The sequence below is a fragment of the Mesocricetus auratus genome, unplaced genomic scaffold (assembly GCF_017639785.1).
Source record: "Mesocricetus auratus isolate SY011 unplaced genomic scaffold, BCM_Maur_2.0 Super-Scaffold_100025, whole genome shotgun sequence".
Lineage (NCBI taxonomy): Eukaryota > Metazoa > Chordata > Mammalia > Rodentia > Cricetidae > Mesocricetus > Mesocricetus auratus.
Genome location: NW_024429206.1, coordinates 13,418,270 through 13,443,593, shown reverse-complemented (window position 1 = coordinate 13,443,593; position 25,324 = coordinate 13,418,270). Strand labels below are relative to the sequence as shown.

The 25,324-nt window shown below is 44.7% G+C and overlaps 1 protein-coding gene and 1 pseudogene across 1 annotated transcript in view; one reads left to right on the top strand and one right to left on the bottom strand.

The window, feature by feature from the left end:
- The first annotated feature begins 57 nt into the window (after positions 1-57).
- Positions 58-25,324, top strand: part of Rad9b (RAD9 checkpoint clamp component B) — a 33,040-nt gene continuing 7,773 nt past the window's right edge. The window contains exons 1-10 of the mRNA XM_040731066.1: positions 58-167; positions 1,825-1,895; positions 2,641-2,790; positions 2,977-3,091; positions 11,387-11,486; positions 15,818-15,924; positions 20,814-20,920; positions 21,009-21,073; positions 21,741-21,863; positions 23,478-23,706. Coding sequence (XP_040587000.1) covers positions 131-167; positions 1,825-1,895; positions 2,641-2,790; positions 2,977-3,091; positions 11,387-11,486; positions 15,818-15,924; positions 20,814-20,920; positions 21,009-21,073; positions 21,741-21,863; positions 23,478-23,706 — 1,104 coding nt within the window. The 5' untranslated portion in view covers positions 58-130. The remainder of the gene's footprint in view (positions 168-1,824; positions 1,896-2,640; positions 2,791-2,976; positions 3,092-11,386; positions 11,487-15,817; positions 15,925-20,813; positions 20,921-21,008; positions 21,074-21,740; positions 21,864-23,477; positions 23,707-25,324) is intronic.
- Positions 17,402-17,969, bottom strand: LOC121134046 (annotated as a pseudogene).

Here is a 25,324-nt window from a genome sequence, read left to right as displayed (position 1 = left end):
AAGCGTGGGTGGGGCAAGGTAGGGGCTGAGATCACAGAAAGTGCGGCTAACATCCGGGTACCTGCGGCGGCGGCGGGGGGCGGAGGGGGGGAGCGCGCTTCCGCCCGCCCTGCCTGTTTTCCCGGTAGCCATGCTGAAGTGCGGAATGACGGGCGGTCAAGTGAAAGGTGGAGCGGCCATTCTTGCTTTGCTACTTCGGAAAGGGAGAGCCTAACGTCTGTGAAGGGTCTCCGTCGTCTTCTTTCGCTCCCACTGCCGTGCTCTGCCAGGACTGAGGACGCAAAACCTGACTGCAGCGCCCCTCAGGAGGGCCCTGCTGGCCTTCGACTACCATGACAGCCCCTTTTTCTTTGGTTGTGCCTAGTAATTTGGTGACCGTGAAATGAATTGTAGCATTGGGCCTTAAGCTCGATTTGATGAGGGCTAATGTGGGGGAGAAGTTGAGAGGAAAATGACACTTGACCAGCAAAAGTATTTTTGAGCCCAGGGAAAACAACCCGATCTTTATTCGAGATTCTACTGGAGAATTTTTTTTCTTTTAATGTATGGTCTAGCACAAGCTACTATGTCACTTTGAAGTTCAGGTTCCTCAGTTTGAAAATGAGACTAATATTAATACCTCTGTTGATAGTTTGAGCATGAAATAGAAATACATGAATTGAGCTCAGTAACTAGAAGGACGATGTGGGGAACTATATTGTACACAGACTTATAAAAGGGAATGACCGCCGGGCGGTGGTGGCGTACGCCTTTAATTCCAACATTCGGGAGGCAGAGACAGGAGGATCTCTGTGAGTTCGAGACCAGCCTGGTCTACAACAGCTAGTTCCAGGACAGCCTCCAAAGCCACAGAGAAACCCTGCCGCGAAAAACAAAAAAGGGAATGACAGGGCTCGGGACTGGGTTCATGGATAGACAGCTTGCCTGGCATATACGAGACGCTAGGTTCCATCCCCCTACAGAGGGTGGGAGAACCCCCCAAAAAGTGAATGAAAGCATTAGCATGGAAATTGGGGAGAAATAATTTTGTTGAATCTTATACCACTGCAGATTTATTGCGTTCTTACTGTGTATGTAAAGGGTATTATAGAGTATTCCCTATGGTAAACTAGTATATAAAATGCTGTGTTGATCAGCTGAGTGACTCCCAGGTGTATCCTGAGATTTGTCCCACACTAAACCTAAAAGTCAAATGTAACCACTTATTGGGAAATTGTTGCAACATATTCGGGAGGGAGGGGAGGGGATTTCAACCATTTTTTCCAGCTCTGTGGTATCACATACATTTGGCCCCCTTGTGGTGATTCCTCACATGGTGATGTACCTCGCTAGGACTTGATACAGCATCAAAGCTGAGATCGTTATGATCTAACATGAACATCCTGGAGGCCAAGATGATGAGTGTTGTTATAATCATTATAAACTCATGAATCAAAAGGAGTGGTAAACCAGTTACTTTCTGACCTTTTGCCCAAGATCAAGCTCAGAGTGAATGAATGATAGAGCCGAACTGAAGTAGGTGGTACAGAATAGGCTTGAAATTTGGGTAGGATGGTTGCCAGCAATTTCTAGTTAACTAGTGCTTTGGGTGAGGAGTCGTCTGCAATACCAAAAGCACCTATTTCCACCTCTAGGAATTTACCCACAGGGCAGTAACAAAGAGCTCAACTGAAGAAATCAACTGAAGAATTTGACCGGCATGATTAAGTTGTTCAGTTAATCCTGTCTTTTCTAGTTTTTGAGTCCTGTGCATGTGGAAGTAGTCCTGTATCTTATCTTTACTGCTAGAAAGAATATAAACAGCACCTTTCTTTTCCTCCATAGTATTTGGGAAAGCAATACAGACTCTATCACGAGTGAGTGATGACCTGTGGCTAGACCCATCTGAGAAAGGTGTAAGTAAGTCCAGTGAAAAAGCCAGGCACCATGGCACAGGCCTATAATCCCAGTGCTAGAGAGGCAGAGCAGGCCAGCTACATAATGAGTCTGAGACCAATTTGCACTTAGTGAACCTGTCTTTTTTTTTTTTTTTTTTTTTTTTTCGAGACAGAGTTTCTCTGTATTGTCTTGGAGGCTGTCCTGGAACTCACTCTGTAGTCCAGCCTGGTCTCGAACTCACAGAGATCCACCTGCCTCTGCCTCCCGAGTGCTGGGATTAAAGGCGTGCGCCACCAACGCCCGGCTTGAAGGCCAAAATAAATGTTAAAGAGTGTTAAGTGATTGATCATATGGTAAAGGAAGAGAAGATGTTTAAAAGAGCCAAGTCCAAGGGCAGGGGTGGGGGGCATAACCCCAAGCACTTAAAATTTCAGAACCTGATAGTTGTAGGCACCAATTCCCAGGATGGCAGAACTGAGTGCTAGCTCTTCCCCTTGGACAGTTGCTCAGGGCTCTCTTCTGTCGCTGTTCCATCCTTTCATGCATTAATATTACGGTCACTATGGAAATTTACAGTTTTACAGCTTCAGCGTTTAGGATTGTAGACTGTAAATGTATGTTCAATATAGATACATATATGTAGGTGTCCATGTGTAAACTCAGTGCACTTGGTTTCATTTGAATATATTTGTGGCATTATATTCACAATAGGATTAACTCAATAGAAGTTAGTTTTCTTTAAAATAACTTATTTTTTTCCAGCTTGCTCTGAGAGCTGTGAATTCCTGTCATTCAACATATGGCTATATCCTGTTCTCGTCTTTGTTTTTTCAACATTATCAGTGGTCACCCTCAGCCACAATGAGCAATAATGACGTACCCATGAATTTAAATTGCAAATTGACAATAAAGGTAAAAACAGTTAATTTTCTCTTACGTGGGAGAAATACTCGTTTTGTAGGGCATAACAGCTGTACTATACTTAATCATTCCAATGCCATTTATGAATTCACCAACTTCATCTTTTGGGCTTTAAAAAGTTAATGGGACAGCCGTACTAAGAATGTGTTTAATGTTTACAACCTATTTGTGTTGTAGTCCATTCTGCCAATCTTTAGATGTCTGAATTACCTTGAAAGAAGTGTAGAGAAGTGCAAAATAGTCAGCAGATTGGATAAATGCAGAGTCGTCATCCAGTTCTTCTGCAAGCATGGTAGGTGACACTGGAAATGTGTGTCTTTTGGCATTTTTATGCATATAGTACACAGACTTACTGTGAAGGGAGGCATATGCAGGCGTGGAGCATGACAGGCGTGTCACCTGTCTTCGTTGTACTGTAAGGTAGCCACTGCTGTTTCCTCAGGACTTCTGGGCACAAGAATGAAAAACAAAGCAGATTTTTAAAATGTCCAAGTGGGGAGATGGATCAGTCAACCTTGCAAGCACATTTGATCCTCAAAATCCATGTTAAAAAAATCTAGCTGGAGCCGGGCGTTGGTGGCGCACGCCTTTAATCCCAGCACTCGGGAGGCAGAGGCAGCCGGATCTCTGTGAGTTCGAGGCCAGCCTGGTCTAAAGAGTGAGTTTCAGGACAGCCTCCAAAACAATACAGAGAAACCCTGTCTCGAAAAACCAAAAAAAAAAAAAAATCTAGCTGGGTTGTGGTGGCATACACCTTTAATCCCAGCACTTGGGAGGCAGAGGCAGAGGCAGGTAGATCTCTGTGAGTTTGAGACCATCCTAGTCTACGGACAGCCAAGGCTACACAGGGAAACTCCTTTCTCAAAAAAACAAACAACAATCTAGGTATGATGACACATGCTTGTAGTTGCAGTGCTGCAGAGGCAGGAACAAGCAGATTCCTGGGGCTCGCTGGCCAGCCAGCCTCGACTACTTGGTGAGCCTCAGACCAGTGACGCTCCATCTTAGGGGAAAAGGTAGACAGGCCCTGAGGAATGAGGAGTGAATGAGACTGCTCTCTGGCCTTACACACGCACGCACACACACACAGGACACACAACCCCTACACTAATGTCCAATTGAATCTAAATTGTTTTTTCTAGCTGGATGTGACAGCACACATTTCTGGACCTCACACTGAGGTGACTGACACAATAGGGTCACGAGTTAGAGGCCAGTGCAGCTAACTATAAGCTAGTTTCAGACTCAGTTATACCGAGATCCTGTCTCAGAAAAACAAATTCATAGCTGTAACATTGGTCTAAGTCCTCAGGAATCTTATGGAAGGTGATAACTTTCCATTCACTTTATAGGACTGTTAGAATCCCATCTTAATTTTGAAATATATTCATCTTAATCATATATTTTTTAATCATATATTTTTATTTTAGTGTATTTATAGTTCTTAAGTTTTCTCTATAAATATGAATGGTATAACATTATTTCTCCCTTCTTTGACTCTAAATCCGTGTCATAGCAAACCATGTAAAGAGAGGACTTAAAAGGACAGTAAGATTGAATGTCACAGAGTGTAGCTGTGAATTAATGCTGTGCCACTGCCTGTTAGCTATGTGAAAGGACGTAAGCTCCAGGAGCCTTCCCTGTCTGCTGTGTATACTGGGGTGACGTTGCCTCATGCCACTGGCTGCTGTGAGGAGACGGTGGGTCCCACAGGGACAGGCACAGAGCCTGATGCAGAGTGTGTGCTGCTCATCCATGACTGCTAGTGCACCCTCCTCCTCCTCCCCTTCCAGGTGAATTAGAGAGCCAGCTGTTCAGTGTCTGAAGCGTCTCAAACATGAGCTCTTCCCAGGCAATATTTGTGTACTGGGCTTAGTGGTGTGTGTCTACAGTCCCAGTACTTGAGGAGTTTAGAGGCAGGGGATCAGAAGTCTAAGGGCATTCTTAGCTACATAGCAAGTTCCAGGCCATCCTGGAACACCTGAGTCCCTGTATTAAAACAAAAGCCAAAATTAAAACAAAACTGATTCATTTAAGATAATTTTTTAAAAATATTTATTTATTTATTTATTATGCCTGCAGGCCAGAAGAGGGCACCAGATCTCATAGATGATTGTGAACCACCATGTGGTTGGTGGGAACTAAACCCAGGTCCTCTGGAAAAACAGCCAGTGCTCTTAACCTCTGAGCTATCTCTCCAGTGCCTCACTTAAGATAATTTTTGTAGGGTGGTTCTATTATATAGGATGCTTTAAGATACAAAGAACAGAAGTGGGAGAAATCAGACAGTTCACTCAGTAACGTTGGTTTTGGTGAAAGTTGGACGTTCTGCTGCAGGCATGGTTCAGGCTAGGCTGCCCCAGCTGCTGCTGTTTCTCGTGCCTCCTCCTCCCTTCTCTCCCCTCTTTTCCTTCTTCCTTCTTTCCTTCCTTCGCTCCCTCTCCTCCTTACCTTGTCTTTGTCTTTTTTCTCAGTCTCCTTCCTTTCCTCCCTTCCTTCTCCTCGTCTTTTTTTCTTTCTCTTCCTTCACGGGGTTTGATTCACAGCATAAATTAGCAGTCCCACCACAACAAAGCTTCTAACAGTGATTTCCTCCAGCAGCAGGGACTAGATGCTCTTCCACATCAGGAGCTGCCTAAAACTTTGCCTTGTAGCCGGGCGTTGGTGGCGCATGCCTTTAATCCCAGCACTCGGGAGGCAGAGGCAGGCGGATCTCTTTGAGTTCAAGACCAGGCTGGTCTACAAGAGCTAGTTTCAGGACAGCCTCTAAAGCCACAGAGAAACCCTGTCTCAAAAAACCAAAACCAAAACAAAACTTTGCCTTGTACATCCCTTGACAAAAAATGCTTGACTTTGCTATTCCTAGACCAGCCTGGACTCTACCAGGTGACCAGGGTGTAGTGTTGTCATCCACTTGGCCAACTGACATAGCTGGACCACTTTCTGTTGTACAGGTTTATGCTGGAGTCCTGGAGCTGGAAGAGTTGGGGCCATGGGCCATGGATGATGCTCCAGTCTTTGGCTAGTTGTATCCAAGGCTGCCAGGATTTGCAGATTATGCAACTTTGTGCTAATCAGATGGTAGAGAAACCTGTTCCAGTTCAGTTGAGAAAAGTCACCTGATAGTCAGTTAGCTTCTGGAAGTACAGGTTGGGACTTTGAGGAAAAATTAAGAGTTAGTGAATTCAGTTTAGCTCTGTTAGTAGAAAGCAATTGCCGCCGGGCATTGGTGGCGCACGCCTTTAATCCCAGCACTCGGGAGGCAGAGGCAGGCGGATCACTGTGAGTTCGAGACCAGCCTGGTCTACCGAGCGAGTTCGAGGACAGCCTCCAAAGCCACAGGGAAACCCTGTCTCGAAAAACCAAAAAAAAAAAAAAAAAAAAAAAAAAAGAAAGCAATTGCCAATACTTGAGCTGCCACATAGGACGAGTCACCTTCACTCTAATAATAAGCAGCCTCCAGGACAGCGGTTACCAGACATGTGCTGAAAGGGGAAAGACTGATTCAGTTCCCCTGTTGGCTTCTCCCAATCCTCTTTCCCTTCTGCACTGGCCACAGAGTTGCTCAGCACGAATTCTTCAGTGTCCCTGGAGAATTTGCTCTTCACATAAGTTCTATGCCAGCTCAAGAGACACAGAAAGGGGCTTATGAAAGGGCTCAGTGGGTCCAGAGAAACACAGCCCTGATTCAGACACACACACTTGTGAAAGTAGAGACTGGAGTCTTAGGGTTTTGTTGCAAGGTAACCTGAAGGTATGCTAATGACTTCAAATTGGTTAGAAACCACTGACATACTGATCACCTATGAAGCTGTCACTGCCTTTGAAAGCACAAGCTCCACAGATGAAACAGCCGTGTAGTAATGCTGGCTCTTTCGATAACTGCTTCAGAGTCTCAGAGCCACTGAGAGAAGTTCTGAACTGTACACAGGTGATTTCTCTTTTTCTCTCTGTCTCTGTCTCTGTCCCCCCACCCACCCTTCTTTTTTCTGTGTATCCCTGGCTGTCCTGGAACTCACTTTCTAGACAAGGCTAACCTCGAACTCACAGAGGTCCACCTGTCTCTGCTTCCCAAGTGCTGAGATTAAAGGCATGTGCCACCACACTGCTCACATAGGTGATTTCTAAAGCACACCTCCCGACAACTGCAACAGCTGCTTCCATGGAGGATTCCTTCCTGATTCCCATCATGTGAACCATGACTTACCTCAGCATAAGTGACACAGAAGTATTTTTACAGCAGGGAGATTTGTCAACTTTCGAGCTGAGTGTTTTCCCAAAACAGCAGACCCAGCACTTTCTTGAAAATGGGTCAGGTGAGGCAGGCCTTGGTGGTCTGTCTCTAATGCCAGCTCTCGGAAGGCAGAGGCATTGGAGCTCTGTGAGTCAAAAATCCCCAGGCAGTGAGCTCTGCAGGTCAGCCTGATCTATGTAATGAGTTCCAATTCCAGGGATTCAGGGCTCATACAGTTGAGTGTAGTGGTAGAACAGTGGTACACACCGCTAAGTCTAGCCCTCACGAGGCTGAAACAGAAGGATCTTCAGTTTGATGCTAGCCTGGCCTCCAGAATGAGCACGAGGAAAACCGAGGCTACATATCAAAACCCTATTACACACACACACACACAAGAGTCAGATGATATCATTCCAGTGGTCAAAACTTTGAAATATTTCCTCATTTTACCCAGAGAAAAGCCAGTGCCCTTCAAACAGCCTATACCATTGTCCAGGGACCAAGAGTCCTGGAGTTTTTCCTAGGATGTATGTTCAGCTCCACACAGCCTGCTGTTTTATAGTTCAAACAAAATAAACCCTGTTAGCTTCTTAAGGTCTGAAGGGCCAGCAAGATGGCTTAGCCAGTAAAGACTCTTGCTGCCAAGCCTGATGACCTGAGAACCTGGAACGTACACGGTAGAGGGACTGAACTGACTCTAAACTTGTCACTTGATCTCCACACACTTGCCATGACACATGAACACCCCCCCACACACACACAAGCAGAAGTAAATATTGAAAAACTGTAAGGATTGGAGTGGTTAAGAGTGGCATTTGCTGTTATTTCAGTAGACTAGAGTTCATTTCCCTGCTCCCACACTGGGCAGCACAAGCTCCTGTAACTCCAGCTCCAGGGCATCGAATACCCTCTTCTAACCTCCTTAGGTACCTACGTGGGTATGCACACAACCTATAAATAATAAGTCTTTTTTTAAAATTAAAAAAAGATCTGAGAACACAGATTTTATCTGATGTGTTCTCTGCCTTCCCACTGAGAAATTGTGCCAGCCCTTAGAGATTAATAAAGGAAACACTTAATAGCAGGTGACGGTTCTGTCTAATGCACAAAAGGGAACCAGTCCTGAACAAAAGTTCCATTAACCTCCATAGTTTCATGGCCTCGATAACACTTTGCACAATTAAACAAGTTTCACAGAGACAGAAATTCCAAGGTTTAGCTGTTTGGACAAATAGAGAGATTTAGATTTACAATGTAAAATGTCATGATAATTATCCTGAAGTACAGCAGGGCTGCTTTTCCAGGAAAGTTGTTCACCAAGGTCATCAAGCCTGGCTGGAAAGAATTATATACTATTTCTGCTAAGAGAGCCTGGACTTAATAATGGACCAGGACTTGGACTTAATGGCGACCCTGACCCAGCGCTGCCAACTTTGAACGGCACTATAGAGTCATGCTCCTTGATATGGGAATGGGTCTAATGGCCAGCTCTGCACTTTGTTATGGGAATAGGGCTAAATGAAGGCAATCTTAGTGGGCACATCATTTTGTTTGCTTTGTTTTCGAGACAGGGTTTCTCTCTGTAGCCCAGGCTGTCCTGGAACTCACAGAGATTCACCTGCCTCTGCCTCCTGAGTACAGATTAAAGGTGTGCACCACCATGGCCCGGCTAGTAAACACATCTTAACAGAAACATATACTCAGCAGACCTACACCAGTTATGTGTTTGCTTTCTGCAGTTTCTACAGAGCATGCTCAGTACTGCTCATCCTTGAGCACTCCTTTAGCTAAGTCCTACTCTGTGTAATTTAATATTTCCTAAGCAAGCTTAGTAGGTCCTTTATAACCTCAGTTTACATCCCAGCTTCTCCTGCATTGCTAGTTCAAGTTCCTAAGATCTTCCCTCTGTGGTTCTCTACAAAAGCTGGAGTGTTTCCTCACTTTGAACCTTAGTCTTCTTCCGTTTTTAAATGTATATGGGTGTTTTGCGTGCATAGTGTACCATATGTATGCAATGCCTGAGGAGGCCAGAAGAGGTGTCAGGCCATCTGAAACTAGAGTTATGGATTGGATTTCCACCATATGGGTGCTGGGACTTCAGCCCAGGTCCTCTGGGAGAGCAGCCAATGCTCTAAACCATGGAGCTATCTCTCCAGCCTCAGCTAGTCACAGTCTCACTTTAATAGCAACAGCGGTTTGCATAGGTTCCCAGCCTAGACCTGTCAGCTTCAATGCTACCTCACAGTTTCTCTACCAGCAGGAGAACAAGTCAGAGATAGACTTGTGGAATGGACCATGTAGAAAAGACCATGTGAGCTGGGCGTTGGTGGTGCACGCCTTTAATCCCAGCACTTGGGAGCCAGAGGCAGGCGGATCTCTGTGAGTTCCAGGCCAGCCTGGTCTACAGAGGGAGTTCCAGGACAGCCTCCAAAGCCACGGAGAAACCCTGTCTCAAAAAACCAAAAAAAAAAAAAAAAAAAAAAAGAATTGCTCAGTAAAATCATGAGAAATAACAGGTGTCTACTGTTACAAGGAACTCAATTTCAGAGTGATTTGTTATGACGCCAAATTAAGAAGACCTGATAATTCACAGATGTGCGTATTTATTACGTTGATAATTGCTGGGTGCAGTGGTGCACACTTAGCACTGTGAAGCAAAGGCAGGGTTACTAATGTTTGAGTCCAGTCTGGTCCACATATCTACATAGTGAGTTTCCAGTCAGCCATGGCTGTTGTTAAAATCATCTCAGTCAGTGAGTCTTTCTTGTTATTCAGTAAAACAAACACAAACAACAAGGAATTTTGTCAAACATGTAAGCTGAGAAATGTGTCTGGTTTTATATCTACCTACCTACCTACCTACCTACCTACCTACCTACCTACCTACCTATCTACCTATGTATGAGGCCTAACAAGCTCTGGCTCATCAGGAACTCATTCTGTAGTCCAAGCTGGCCTTGAATTCACAGAGATCTGCCTGCCTCTGACTCCCGAATGCTTGCTGAGATTAAAGGTGTGTCGACCATGCCTGGCATTTTTAAAATAAGTTTTAAACCTTTGTAAAAAAAATGTGTGTGTGTGTGTGTGTGTGTGTGTGTGTGTGTGTGTGTGTGTAATTTTAGTGTGGTTCAAACTAAAGCCATCATATTTGGTAGCTGGCTGAGCTGTCTCTCTGGTCCTGGCTAGGTCTTGTGACTTGTACTGAAGCATCATGTTGCAACATCTAGCTTATAGAAAGTCAGCTCAAAGCCACCCTTATCATCATGGGTTTTGTATTTGTTATAACACTGTAGCCTTGAAAATTCACTTAGCCTTACCAACCTGCTGTTTCTTCTTCTGAACTTAAGTCCCTCCCTCCCCAGAAGGACTGCAGTGAGGATGAGAATGTATGAAAAATGCATACTAGTGTCTTGACACACAGAGCACCCTAATCTGAAAGTTTTAATCTAAAAGCCCCCAAAATCTGATTTTCAGATTAGGGACACTCAACTTAAGAAATCCTTCCAAATCAGAAACACATTTTAATTTTTATTATATGTGTATGACTGTTGCTTGCATGTGTGTGCTCTGCATGTATATCTATGTGCCACCTGTGGGCCTGGTGCTCTCAGAGGCCAGAAGAAGGTGCTAGACACACCGGAATCAGAGTTACAAGCAGTTGTAAGATAAAGAGGATGCTGGGAACTGAAGTCTGGTTCAGTTCCTATAAAGACTAGTCCTGAGTAAAATATTCAAAAAGAGTGTTGCAGATCTATGACCTGTAGTACCAGTTACTGTGCCACACACATTTTTTTTTTTTTTTTGGTTTTTCGAGACAGGGTTTCCCTGTGGCTTTGGAGGCTGTCCTGGAACTCGCTCGGTAGACCAGGCTGGTCTCGAACTCACAGTGATCCGCCTGCCTCTGCCTCCCGAGTGCTGGGATGTGCCACACACATTTAATGAGTTTCTTTTCAGGGGCTAGAGATGTGGTTAAGTTTGCAGAGTGCTTGCCTATCTTGCAAGAAATCCTGGGTTTGATTTCCAGTACATGAGGGTGATGGTACATGCCGGTATGTAATCCCAGTACTTGAAAAGTAGAGGCAGGAGGATCAGGAGTTGGCTACCCATGGAGTTTGAGACCCTTGGGATGGGTGATACCTGGTTCAGTTTGCTCAGAGGCTGTGACATGTTGCTCCCTGTTCACTAGGGGGCAACAGAACATTTCATTAGGGCCGTACTCCACTGCAGGCTGTATGCACCTGCCACACAGGAAACATTAATTTTATTGCTTTAATTTAGCTGTGAAAGGCAGGCATTTAAAGCCTGCTCATTTTGCACTTACAGTTATTAGGAGGTTGCTTTGTTCTCTTTAAGGTATTAAAAGAACTCACAATGTGTATTTCCAAGACAGCCAGCCCTTGAAAATTCTCTTTGAAAAGAGCCTGTGCACCAATATCCTGATGATTAAACCAAGGTAATGGGTCTCCTGATGCCCCTTTCTCTTCTGAACACAGCGTCCTCAGGCAGTGAACGGTCCACCCTGGAGCTTTTCTTTCCTTTTTAAGATGCTTTTTAAGTCAGCACAAAAAACACTGGCTTTCTGCATGACATTTCATGCTGTGCACGGTGTACTTTGGTCACACTCACTGCGCTGCCCTCTCTTGCTCCCATATTCTCCTAGAACTTTCTTACCATTAGAGCAATCACTGACATTGTCAAGTGGAAGCTTTGAGGGAGACAGGTGACAACTGCTTAAAGGAAGCAAGGCAGCAGGAACTCTGAAATACCCCACCCGTGGCTTCCCACTTTGAGCTCCAGCCAAAAAGGGAAATCTATTATAATGCTTCACACCTATGCAGCTTCTGTTTGAGCCTTGGAACACACAGCTTGAGGGAATTTGAACATTCTTATGCAAATTGATTTTCTTATTTCAACGTTTTTCTAGGTAATGAGTGGGCCACGTTTGTCAGGGAAAGGATGTTTAATGATTCAGTTCAGTTGCAGCATTGACTATTAATTAACATGACTCTGGAGCACAGTGTATTTTATGTTACTGCTTTTTTAAATTACAAAAGGAATTCTTGTTAATTGCAACACATGAAAATACGCCAAAGAATGACAAAGGGACCGTGAGACTTGCTCTTCTGCCACCTCTGTAGCTCTCCGCTGGTAATCTGGTGACATTCCCTACAGCCCATATCCTCCCTCCCCCAGCCCCAGCGTGTGTGAATGCACGTGCTGCTGAACATGTGTGGAGGTGAGAGGGCAGCTTGCCGGGATCCGTTTTCTCCTTCTACCACAGGGTCCTAGGGATGGAACTCAGGTCCCAGGTTTGGTAAGCAACCTGAGCCATCTTTCTGGCCCTAAACTTGCCTTTGAAATTTAAGTTATTGTAAGGAACTTCCCGTGTCAGTTCACTAAATTATTTTGAGTAATTGCCCTTTTTTTTTTGCATTATGTATCTGAGCTATAATTTCCTGCTGATTACCTTACAGGGGAACATTTAGGTTGCTTCCCCATTTTTGCTGTCAGAAACAATGCCGAATAGTATCTGTTCTGAAAACAGAATAGTATGTTACCTATTGCTGTGGAACAAATTTTCCCCAAATGTAGAGCCTTCATAGGTCAGGATTTATTACTGTCGGGATATCTGGACCTTATCTGTGTGTCCCTGGGTCAAGGTCTCTCCTGAGTTGGGAGACAGGTACCACCAGGGCCACAGTGTCACCCGAAGGCTCACTAGTTTGGCTGCAGGAGCTCAGAAGATCCATCCTCAGACATGGAGGTTGCTACTTGAGGGTCCTCATAAATGCCAGTGCTCAGTGCTGATGAGAGAGAGCTCCAAAACAGAAGCCTCAGGCCTTTCCCACTCATGTCCCAGCTGTTACCTCATAGCCTCGTAGCCTTTGATTTTCTCTCTGAAATGAGAGCTCACACTCAAGGGGAGGGGCAAAGAGCCAAGGAAAGGGAAGAGGGGATCCTTAGGGCCATGGTACAGGCTGCCCCACAGAACCCTAAAAATGGAGTCAGTTGGTCAGAGGCTGAAACACACTTGGAATCCCCTTGTATTCTGACAGCTCAGTTGTCGTCTGAATAGTTTGCCACCTCATATTCTCACCAGAAGTGCAGGAGTTCTTCTAAATAGAAGACGTAATAAATCTTTACAATTTTTGGAACCCTCATAGGTAAAATTGTTGCCTTTTTACACACTTTTGAGACAGTCTCACACTTGAGGTGGGCCTTGAATTTAAAAGTCCTCCTGCCCCTGCTTTCGTGTGCTAGTACTGTAGGCATGGGCTACCTTGTCTCACACTTTTCCTCCTTTTTGACTTGGATATTCATGTTTTATACCAACTTATTTGGTATCTTGTGGTCTTGGGTATAACACAGAGACAGAACACATACCTAACACATACAAATCTCTGGGTTTGACCCCATAAACACAAAAGAAACAATATTTGGAGTCCCAACACAGGGGAAGCTGAGGCGGAAGAATCGTGAGCTCAAGTTCAGCCTGAACTACATAGCAAGGCTTGGGCTCAGAACAAACTCATTTGGCATTCGTGTAACACCTCCCTTTAAACAAGGGAGAAGTTCCCAAATGAACTTGATAGTTGTTCCTGACATTCTGACATCAAGATGCACTGCATCAAGATGTCTAGCATCGGGCTAGCAACTAAGCCTACATAAATTATAAGAATGTCATTTTAATCTAGTAGCACCTCAAGTTCAAAAGGATGGCAGAGCCTGCTGTTTCTCTTTGTTTTGTTATAATGCAATTTTATTTTAAAAACATTTATATATATGAGTTTTGTCTGCACATGTGTTTATGCACCACATGCATGCCTGGTCCCCTCAGAGGACAGAAGAGGGTGTTGATGCCTGGAACTGGAGTTACAGATGGTTGTGATAGCAGTGTGGGTGTTGGCCCTCTGCAAGATCAACTAGTGCTCTTAACTGCTGAGCTGTCTCTCAAACACCTACTATACTTTTTTTTGAGACAGGGTTTAGCCCTGACCATCCTGGAACTAACTCTTCAGACCAGACTGGCCTTCAACTCTCTGCCTCCCAAGTGCTGGGATTAAAGGTGTGTGCCACCACCACCTGGCTCTATTATACAATTTTAAAAAGGCAATCCAACTAGAAATGGACAAAGACCTCAGTGTGCACAGAGAGCACATGAAAGTGCCAGTATCATGATCACTGGGTGAGCAAGAAGCAAGCCTCAAGCTGTAGAGCTCACCTTAAGTGATGACTCATCAGTTATCAGTTTGTAAAGAGGAGCGTAATTAAACCAAGCATGGGGGCTCTCCCCTGTGACTCCAGCACCCAGGAGGCTGAGGAAGAGTTCCAGGCCAGCCTAGGACACACAGAGAGACCTTGTCTCAGAAAAACCAAAAGAAGAAAACAAACCAAAGGGGATCTAGAATAAAAGGACAGCTGAGTATCAGGAGAACCTTGAAGTAACAGGTATTAGATAGTCTAGGACAGTAACAGACAATCCCGGCGGCAGGCTGGGTGGGAACCTCTACCTGTTTGTTATGTTGTGGGATTAGTTGCTTTAAAATTTTTGTGTCAAAACACCATAATCAAAGCAGTTTAATCAAAGAAAGCTCAGCTGGGCATAGCAGTGCTCACCTTTAATCTCAGTATTGAGAGGCAGAAGCAGGAGGATCTCTGTGAGTTCAAGGCTAGGATGGTCTTAATAATGAGTTAAATTCCATGACAGTCAGGACTCCATAGAGGGACCCTGCCTCAAACAAACAAACAAGAATGTTTAATTGGGCTTACAGTTTTTGAGGGTTAGAGTCCATGAGGCAACAGAACAGCTGAGATCTCATATATCAGTAGGAGGCAAAGAGAACCAACTGCAAATGGCACCTGTCTTTTGTTGTTTTTTGAGACAGGGTTTGTTTGTGTAGTCTCGACTGTCCTAGAACTCAAGAGATTCACCTGCCTCTGCTTCCCAAGTGCTGGGATTAAAGTCATGTGCCAACAACACCCGGCTGTCTTTATTTTTCTTAATAATTATTTTTATTTCATGTGCATTTTGTTTTGCCTGCCTGCATGTCTGTGTGAAGGTGTCAGATACCCTGGAACTGGAGTTACAGACAGCTGTGAGCTGCCATGTGGGTGCTGGGAATTGAACCCAGGTTCTCTGGGAGAACAGTCAGTGCTTTTAAGTGCTAAATTCCCTCCAGCCCTGGCATCTGTCTTTTGAAGCCTCATAGCCCACCTCCATTGTCATATCCTCTGAGAAGACCACACTTCCTAATTCTTCCCAAACAGTTCTAACAATTGGGACAAAGTACTCAGACACCCGAGACTTCTGGGGCCTCTCAGTTTAAACCACCACATGGGGCTCTAGCTAAGTGAACCTCAGCTGTTTTTGAGCAGCTCCATCTTCTGCTGTCTCCCTTTCCAGCATGGAACCACGTCCTGCCCACATGCAGCTTCTGCGGGTTTTCCTAAGGTAACACTGCCATCTCACATGCCCTTGATTACTAAGCCTTCTTAGTGGGCCTTCAAAGGAGGGTAGAATTTAAAAACAGTGCAATAAGAAAGAAGGCAGGCTGGGCTACAGAGCTAGTTCCAGGACCGCCTCCAAAGCCACAGAGAAACCCTGTCTCGAAAAACCAAAAGAGAAAAAAAGAAAGAAAGAGAGAAAGAAAGAAAGGAAAACGGCAGACTTTTGGAGGAAGTTTTCTAAACCCAGGCTGTTCAGAGTCAGGATCTGAATACCAGTAATGTTATAGCTGATTTTCAGCTATCAATAATGTCAATGCATTTCATCACATTTTACAGATTGCTGACTGAGGCCATTGTTCTTCTAACATCAAATCAAGAGGAAGTCACCTTTTCTGTTACTCCAGGGAATTTCTGCCTCAAGAGTTGGAATGGGGAATCCCTGGGTAAGGGTGATGTCTGCTTCCTGCCTCTTCATGACTTCACACACAGTGCCTGTCAGTGTTGTAACAGCTGCTGCTGAGAAGCACCAAGATGTAGAAAAATGGTAAAAATGATGGCCAGGTCTGGGAAATCTATACCATTCACGATTGAAGTATATGACTTTGAATCAGGTTGCTTTAAAATGAAAAGTGGTTATTGAGAAAATATATTTTCATGTAACAACTGACCTCCTATTCTCCCTCCCTCCTCCTCTCCTCTTCCTTCCATCCTTTTTTTTTTTTTTTTTTCTTTAAAGACAGGGTCTCATTATGTAGTTCAGATTGACTTAGAACTCACAATTCCCTGACTCAGCCTCCCAAGTAGCTAGGATTACGGGCTCACTCCAACATGCCCAGCTTCAGTTAAGCTTTCGAGGTCTGTGTCTCATCCTTTACCACCCAAAAGGCCAGCAGTCTGACTAAGGTGAATTCTGACTGCATACGAAGAAGAGGTTCCTCAGGGTTAGAACTTTGCAGTATTCCAGACAGCAAGTGCACAGGGTAACCACATGAACACCCCTTAAGCCAGTTCTCCCTAGACTGTCTGGAGGGGATTCTGGTGATGAGAGCTTGTAAGGGAGCCCCTCTGGGTCCACTTTGCTCTGGGTAGTGCCTTCCCCAGGGATCTTTTGCTCCTTGTAACTGTGCTGGAAAGAGTGGAAGGAAAGGAACTGTGTTGTCAGCTCACTGTATTGCAGAACCGTGTGTGTGTGGGGGCATTTCTCACACATGCACACTGGGTGAGCATTCTGCTGCTGGACCAGATGCTAGGTCAGGACCTGTGGTATTTTAAGGTGAAAAGCAGTAGATGAAGGCTTACACTGGGCCCAGTAACTGTTTTGTTTACCTAGTATACCTCACAAATCACTTAATATTTGGGACCAGGCTATGATGTAGGTGCTGTCATTGACATGATGAATCAAAGCACAAACACTGAGACCTGCCTGGGTGACACTTCATAGTTATCTGTCATCCTAGATATTTGGGCTTCAGGGGATGGCTTCTTACCAACACACTTTTTTTTAAAACTATGCAAATAATTTTATTTTATTTTTATTTATTTATTTATTTTTGGTTTTTATGAGACAGGGTTTCTCTGTATTGTTTTGGAGGCTGTCGGTCCAGCCCGGCCTTGAACTCACAGAGATCCGCCTGCCTCTACCTCCAGAGTGCTGGAATTAAAGGCGTGAGCCACCACTGCCCGGCGCAAATAATTTTATTAACCCTTTTCCAAACTTTATTCCCAGGCTTCTTCAGCTTAATTTGCTGCAAAGAATTAATTGTGTTTAAGCAAAAACTGAAAAGAGCTGCAGTGTCCAGGGGGCTTGGGCTTAAACATATTAGAGATCTAGATTTTATCAGATCCATAAACAAAAGAATTTTAAAAAGCAGTCATGGTACAAAATAGCAGCTGCTGTGACTTCTGCAAGTGTCACCTTCTTTAGAAGTCAATTGAGTTTGCCTCGTTCTTAGAAGCCTAATCAAAATTCTCCACCAGATCTGGGGCTTCATCATAATCATCCTCTCCAGTGCTTTTCTGTCCACAGATTGTTTGGACAGAGCTTCAGCCAGTCTCCTTAACCTAGTCAGACTGTCTGCCCCAAGCTGGCTTAGGATGCTGGGAAGCATTTCTGTCAGCTGCCTTGTCTCAGCGTGGCCAGTAATGGTGAAGGTGTTTGCTGCCAGAGACGCCTGAACTTTAGGGTTGTTAAAATGGATCACTGTCCCTTGGTTTGTAAACACGCTCACCTCTTCAATACCAGAGACGTGTTCACCCCTAACTTCTTTAAGGAGAACTGCAGCTTTCTATCGTCTGCTGTGGCCGTCCTGTGAACCACCTTCTTCTTGCCGCGAGCGGTTCCTTTCCCACCAATGCGCACTTGCGCCTGCAGCTTGGCCAGGTTTTCCTGGTTCATGATCGTTTCTTTCATCTTGTCGGAGTGGAAATGGGGCCGCGCCGGGACTGGGGTTCACGCTCAGAGGTCTGGGGCAGACCAGCTGAGATAAGAAACACACGCAGGGATGCAAGATGGCAGCTAGAGTCCCAACACACTTTTTTTTTTTTTTTTTTTGATTTTTCAAGACAGGGTTTCTCTGTATTGTTTTAGAGGCTATCCTGGAACTCGCTCTGTAGACCAGGCTGGCCTCGAACTCAGAGATCTGCCTGCCTCTGCCTCCCGAGTGCTGGGATTAAAGGCGTGCGCCACCAACGCCCGGCTCCAACACACTTTTTAATGACTTCCCTTGGGTCTGCTCCAACTGCATTTCTGCAACTCAGGAGAGCATGGCAGAAAAACACACATGACTGGTAAAAGGGTCTGTTTGAATGAATGTGGCTGTTTAGAGGAGCTTTCTAATGAGTGGCTACAGGCTGACTAGCCACTGTTAATCTTGTTACTGGGTTTCCACTGCTTTAACACAGCTATAGCATGAGCCTTCTTGTTGAGGTGAAGCATCTCCCATACTTGAGACTGCACGCCCAGGAGCCTGGGTGAGGCTATACACAGAGAAACACTGTCTTGAAGAACAAACAAAAGTAGTTCATTGTGATGGGTGGACCTTGAGTCTGGGCACCCCCTCATTGTTCTCTTGTAAAAGCAGCTTTACTATGATATAACACACATATACTATAGATCGTTTCAAGTAGTCACTTAGTATACTTGTGGGAGTATAGCTATTATAATATTCCAATTCCCCTCTTCCAACCCCAATCTCAGCCCTAGGGCTCATCTACTTTCTGTCTCTGTGGGTTGCCCAGACTAGACATTTCACAGACATAACATCATAACCTGTATCCTTTTGTGTCTGCATTCTTACATTCAGCAGCTTCTGTATTGTCGTCTTTACCAGTACTTCTTTTCCTTATTTACTAATATTCCTTTACATGGATGTGCTACATTTTCTATATCCAGTCATCATTTGGTGAATCTTTTGGTCGTGACTCTTAGGAATTATGTGGCCATGAACAGTCACATACAAGCATTTATTTGTGTAGGAATTTATCTTGGACAGATTTAGGAGTAAAATTGCTGAGTCATATTGTAACTTTCCATTTAGCCTTGTGAAAATGGCCAGATGTTTTCCAGGGATGGGAACACCATTTTATTACTAACCCAGGCAGTGATGAGGTTCAGGTTTCTCCATTGTCTTGACAATTCTTGCTGTTGTCTGGTTTTGGAACCGAGAGTGGGTATGAAGTAGCTTCTGGGTGTGGGTTGACTTGTTTCCTGAAGTAATGATGTTCAGCTTCCTAGGTCACTGTTGTCATCGTGTATCTTTGGAGAAATGTCTATTCAGACTCTTGCCCTCTTCCCTGGGATGGTGTCATCTGATTACTTTATCACATATGTGAACTGCAGATACTTCCCTCAGTTCTGTAGATAGGTGTTTTCTTTTTCTTCTTTATTCTGAGGAATCTCTCTGTAACTTGGCTTGTCTTGAAACTGTCATCCTCTTGAGAGCTGGGATAGTGTGGTTTGTCCCCAGTACCTCACTTCTTTCTACTGTTTTGTTCCTCTTTTGCTTCTTTTTCCTGTGCTGGATATTGAACTCATACCTCACGCATGGTAGGCAAGCAAGCACTCTACCTCTGGGTCTCCAGGTCCTCCCACCCTCTCTTTCCTGAGACAGGGCCTCACACTAGCTCAGCCTGGCTTAGAACTCACTGAGTGCTTAACTCACTGGCCTTGAACTAATGGCAGTTCTCCTGCCTGTAAATGTTAGCTTTCTAAATTATAGGTATGAGTTACTATGCCTGACTTCTACCTTTTTAGCTTTTATTTATTGGTTTTATTTAGTTATTGAGACAGGGCCTGACTAAGTTGCCTAAACTGGCCTTGAACCCTAAGTTCACCTTTAAGTCATGTTTTTATTTTATTTATTTTATTTTTTATTTTTATTTATTTATTTTGGTTTTTCGAGGCAGAAGGTTTCTCTGTGGCTTTGGAGGCTGTCCTGGAACTAGCTCTTGTAAACCAGGCTGCTCTTGAACTCACAGAGATCCACCTGCCTCTGCCTCCCAAGTGCTGGGATTAAAGGCGTGCGCCACTAATGCCCGGCAAGGTTTTAAATTTTTAACATTTTTAAAAAACATGGGGATATAATTCACTAATAAACTATAGCTTATTTTTACATGTAAACTATATTTAGACTAGTCCCTTTAAGAATTAGTTACCATGTAGAATTACAGGCCTGGACCTGTAATTTCAGCACTTGGGATATAGAGGCAGGGAGGATCAGGAGTTCAAGGCCATCTTTGGTCGTATAAATGATTTTGAGGCCAACCTGGGTACATGAGACCCTTCCTGCCACACTAAAAACTTTTAAAAAATGTTGTGATGGTATTCTGGTTATTTATTGGTGACAGAAACTCATCCCAAAACATTGTAACTGGGACAGTCCTTTCTTTCTTTTTTTTTTTTTAAGATTTATTTATTTATTACATATACAGTGTTCTGCCTACAAACCAGAAGAGGGCACCAGATTGAATTGTAGATGGTTGGGAATTGAACTCAGGATCTCTGGAAGATCAGTCAGTGCTCTTAACCTCTGAGCCATCCTTTCCCCTCAGGGATCTGCAGGTTGAGGGGACCAGCTGAGCAGAAGCCACTTGGGGCCTCATGCAGCTGTTAGCCGAGTGAGGCTGGAAGCATGTGAAAACCCAAAGGCAGCACACGGGGCAGTCGCAGGCTCCCCACATTCCCCCGGCCGAGTGCCTTAAGCTTCCCTCCCCCACTTTAAGGAAGAAGAACAAAGACTGCCTGGCTCTCATTAACTCAGGGTTGCATGTTTGTGCTAAGCGTTAACACGTGCCTCTGGTCCAGTTTTAATCTCTGTGTCCCTACATCACACAGATTTAAGCAGTTCTGTGTACAGTGAGATGTCTTTTGACCCAGAAGAGTTTGACTTCTTTCAAGTTGGACTCGATACTGAAATAACATTTTGCTTTAAAGAACTAAAGGTAAGCAAATACTTCTGTCGAAGTCAAACTCAAGTTTTCATTAGTACTTCTAAAGAAATGATCCCATTTTCTCCTCCTCTCCCTGCAGGGGATCCTCAGCTTTTCAGAAGTGATGCGCGTTCCCTTATCCATCTACTTTGACTTTCCTGGGAAGTAGGTCCCCCAAGAACTGTCTCTTCCCTTGTTACCGTAACTAAAGCCTTTGGAGCTTGGTAAAGCTGGCGTCACACCCCCGGACTCTTTCAACTTTACTACCAATGTTCATCAACTAAAAGTTAGAAAGAGGCCATAGCATGGTGCTTTAAAATTGGTAATCCGGCCAGATGTAGTAGCACAGGTTTGTAGTGCAGGCATGTGGGAAGTGAGGGCAACAGGACCAGGAGTTGAAGTTCAGCTTTGGCTACACAGTTAGTCTGAGACCAGCGAGTGCTATGCGACTTGTCCCAAGAAAGCAAAAGTTAGTAATCTGGTACTTTGACTGAGAAAGATAATCTTTCTGCAAGGTGAACATTTGACTGGCTCCTGAAAAAAATTGACTAATTAGGAAGTTATGCGTGGCCCAAGCACGTGAACTGTGAACTCCATGTGTAAGCCTTAAATGTAGTTCAAAACTAAAACTGAATCAGGTCAACTTCCTGTGGTCACTAAGGGCTTCCCAGCTCTTAGGACTGCAGACCTGTAAATATGGAAGGAGCACTGTGTCTCTATCCCTAAGCTGGTGGTACTTGCTGTTCCTAACACCATCAGAAGTGTGGTTTGTGCTGTCTAGTTCCGTTGTTTTGAGTATGGCCGACATGCTTGGTTTGCACTGTCCTTCTAGACCCGTTGTTTTGAGTATGGAAGACATGCTCTTGGAGGCGAACTTTATCTTGGCCACGTTAGCCGACCAGCCAAGCAGAGTGTCTTCACCACAGTCACTGTGTGTGTCCCAGGCACAAAGAAGGTAAGGCTGGAGTCGTTTTCTCTTTTAATATTTAGGGGATGTGCTGCCACACATCAGTGTAGTCAGAGGACGGCCTCTGTGTAGGTCCGTCCTTCCACTGCACTTTGCACAAGGTCTCTTGCCATTCACAGTTGTACATGGCAGGCTAGTTGACCTGTGAGTGGGGGATTCTCCTTTCCCTGATGTAAAAGCATGGGGATAAAGACACACACTCCCAAATCCAGCTTTAAATAGGTTCTGAGGGTCCAACTCAGGGCCTTGTGTAGTAAGGGCTTTGCCCTTTATGTTGAAACAACTGAATGAAACATTACATCAGAATTCTCTTTTGAGACAGGGTCTCTCTACATAGCCCTACTGTCCTGGAACTCAATATGTAGACTAGGTTTGCCTTGAACTGGAGTTCTACCTGCCCATGCCTCCTAGGTGTTGGGATTAAAGGCATGTGTTACCATGACTGGCTTACAGTTACCTTTTTAAAGATTGGGGTCACTGCACTATTTTGTTCTCTCCATGACATGTTCTACTGTCATGATTTTTGATTTGAAAATATGCATTTTCATGACCTTATAAAACTTGATCCATGGCCAGGCCAACAAGATAGTTCAGTGCATAAAAATGCCAGCCATTGCCGGGCGTTGGTGGCGCACGCCTTTAATCCCAGCACTCGGGAGGCAGAGGCAGGCGGATCTCTGTGAGTTCGAGGCCAGCCTGGTCTACAAGAGCTAGTTCCAGGACAGCCTCCAAAGCCACAGAGAAACCCTGTCTCAAAAAAACCAAAAAAAAAAAAAAATGCCAGCCATTAAGCCTGACAACCTGAGTTTAATCTTGTGATTTACTTGCTGGAAGGAGAAAACCAACTCTTGAAAGTTGCTCTCTGATGTCCACACACATTAAGTCTGAGAGTAGGGGGCATGCTTGCCGTGGCACACATGCAATCAGGATCCCAGGGATTACACTCAGGCCATCAGGCTTGGCAGTAGGTGTCTTTTCCTGCTGAGCCATATTGCAGGTTACCAGCTGAACTAGTTTCCTGTGGTCCTTCCTATCTTAGTTACTTTTCAATTGCTGTGGTAACACATGACCAAAGCAACTTCTACAAGAAAGTATTTAATTGGGCTTATAGTTTCCGAGAGTTAGAGTCCATGATGGTGGAGCAAGGGCATGGCAGCAGGAACAGCTGAGGGCTCACATCTTGATCCACAAGCAGAAAGTGGAGAGTGTACTGGGGATGGTGAGAGGTTTTTAAAGCCTCCAAGCCCATCCCTGTAACACACCTCCCCAAACAGGGCAACTCCTTCTAATCCTTCTCAAACAATTCTACCAACTGCGAACCAAGCACTCAAACAGATGAGCTTGTGGGGGCTGCTGTCATTCAAACCACCACAGGTCCTGTCAGCATAATTCATGTCTCATGGATGCTGGGTTGCTGAACTCAAGTCTGTCTGGGGCATTTCTAAATGAGTGTACACATTAATATTAACTTTCAACAAGTTCTTCTGTTACTGGACTTCTTAATCCACAGCTCTCATCATCATCTCACATTTCATATGCTCTTAGTTACATAAAAATTTGTTTCCCACTAAACAACTCCATCTAATCCCTCTTAAACCCCAGGACAGACCCCACACACTCAAGTGCCCAGGTGGGTAAGAGCCGAGCCAGCCAGGCCCCAGAGAGCATCTCTCGAGCAGCACCCAAAAGGCTCTTTCCCAAGGACTCTCCAGACAGCAGCTGTGCAAGAGAGACCAAGAGAGCCAGCACCAACCAGGACGACATCTCTGAAGTACCTGAAAGTGTTGTCAGTGACATGGAGGAAGGGCCAGGCCCTTCACACCTCAGGAAGGTAGGAGTGCAGTGCTGAGGCCCCCACGGCAGCCCAGTTCTCAGCACCCACCTTGATGTGGCCTCCGTCAGGCCACCGGTCTCATGAAGACGCTTTTTCAAGTGTATTATCTACTCTAGGCAAATTCACCCCTCTAGTCTCCTCTCCTCCACCCCCCTCCCACTCCCTCCTGCTAGTCTCCTCTCCTCTGGCCTCCATTCTGCTTCACATTGTTATATGTGATCATATATACGGTGTGTTGCATATGTATGATCCACAAGTGAGAACAGGCAATACTTATTTTTCTGGGTCCAGTTTATTTACTTTGATGACCTCCATCTGCATCCATTGTCTAGCACGTTACATCATTTCATTCTTCTTTATGGCTAAATAGAATTCCATTGCATGGATATACCACAGTTTATTCACTTATCTGATGATGGACAGTCAGGTTGATTTTATAATGTGATTATTGCAAAATGGTGCAGTAAAATGGTGCTATGGTTATGCACTCACACGTACCCCATATCACTGGGTACAAATTTCTAGAGCTTTTGTTTGTTTTGGAGAGTCTCATGTAGCTTAGGCTGGTCTTGAGCTCCTTATATAGACAAGGATGGCCTCAAACTTGTGGTACTTTTATTTCTCTCCCAGGTGCTAGGATTACAGGCATATGCCACCATACCTGATTCTTTTTGGTGTTCAGACAGGGTCTCATGTAGTCCACACTGGCCTTGAACTATGTATCAAGGATAGACTTGCTTTTTGTTGTTGTTTTTTGTTTTGTTTTTCGAGACAGGGTTTCTCTGTATTGTTTTGGAGGCTGTCCTGGAACTCACTCTGTAGACCAGGCTGGTCTCGAACTCACAGAGATCTGCCTGCCTCTGCCTCCCGAGTGCTGGGATTAAAGGTGTGCGCCACCAACACCTGTCTTAGACTTGAAGTCTTAATACTCCTGATTTACTTCCCAAGTACTAACCACAAGTGTGCCACCATGCTTAACATCACGTGTTCTTATGTCTGAGGATTCTGTGCTGATTTCCACAAGGCATGGATTAATTTACATTTCTACCAGCAGTGTATGATGGTTCTTGTTTCCCAACATTTGTTATTTGTGAGTTTTTTTTTGTTTTACAATTATGTGTATGTTTGTGCACCAGTGTGTTCAGTGTCCATGGAGGCTAGACGAGGGCATCAGATCTTCTGGAGCAGGAGTAACAGGTTCTGGGACCTGAATCTGTGTCCTCCCCCTCTCCAGCCCCTGAGGTTTCTTTTTTGTTTTCACATTTGTGTGTGTGTGTGTGTGTGTGTGTGTGTGTGTGTGCATGCGCGCTCATGCATGTGCGCTCGATTGCATATATGCATGCACATGGAGAGGTCAGTGGTCAACCTGCAGGAGTAAGCTCTCTCCTTCTACAGTGTGGGTTCTGGGGATTGAACCCCGTTCATCAGGCTTGACAGTCAACCTGCTGAGCCGTCTTGCCAGCCCTGTTGTTTGGTTTTGGGTATTTCTTCTTTGGAGTTCTTTATACATTGTGGATACTGACCCTGCCAGATGCATAGCTGGCAAAGGTTTTACCCCAGTCTGCAGGCTTTCACTCATTGTTGTTCCTTCTGCTGTGCAGGGCTTCTTAACTTC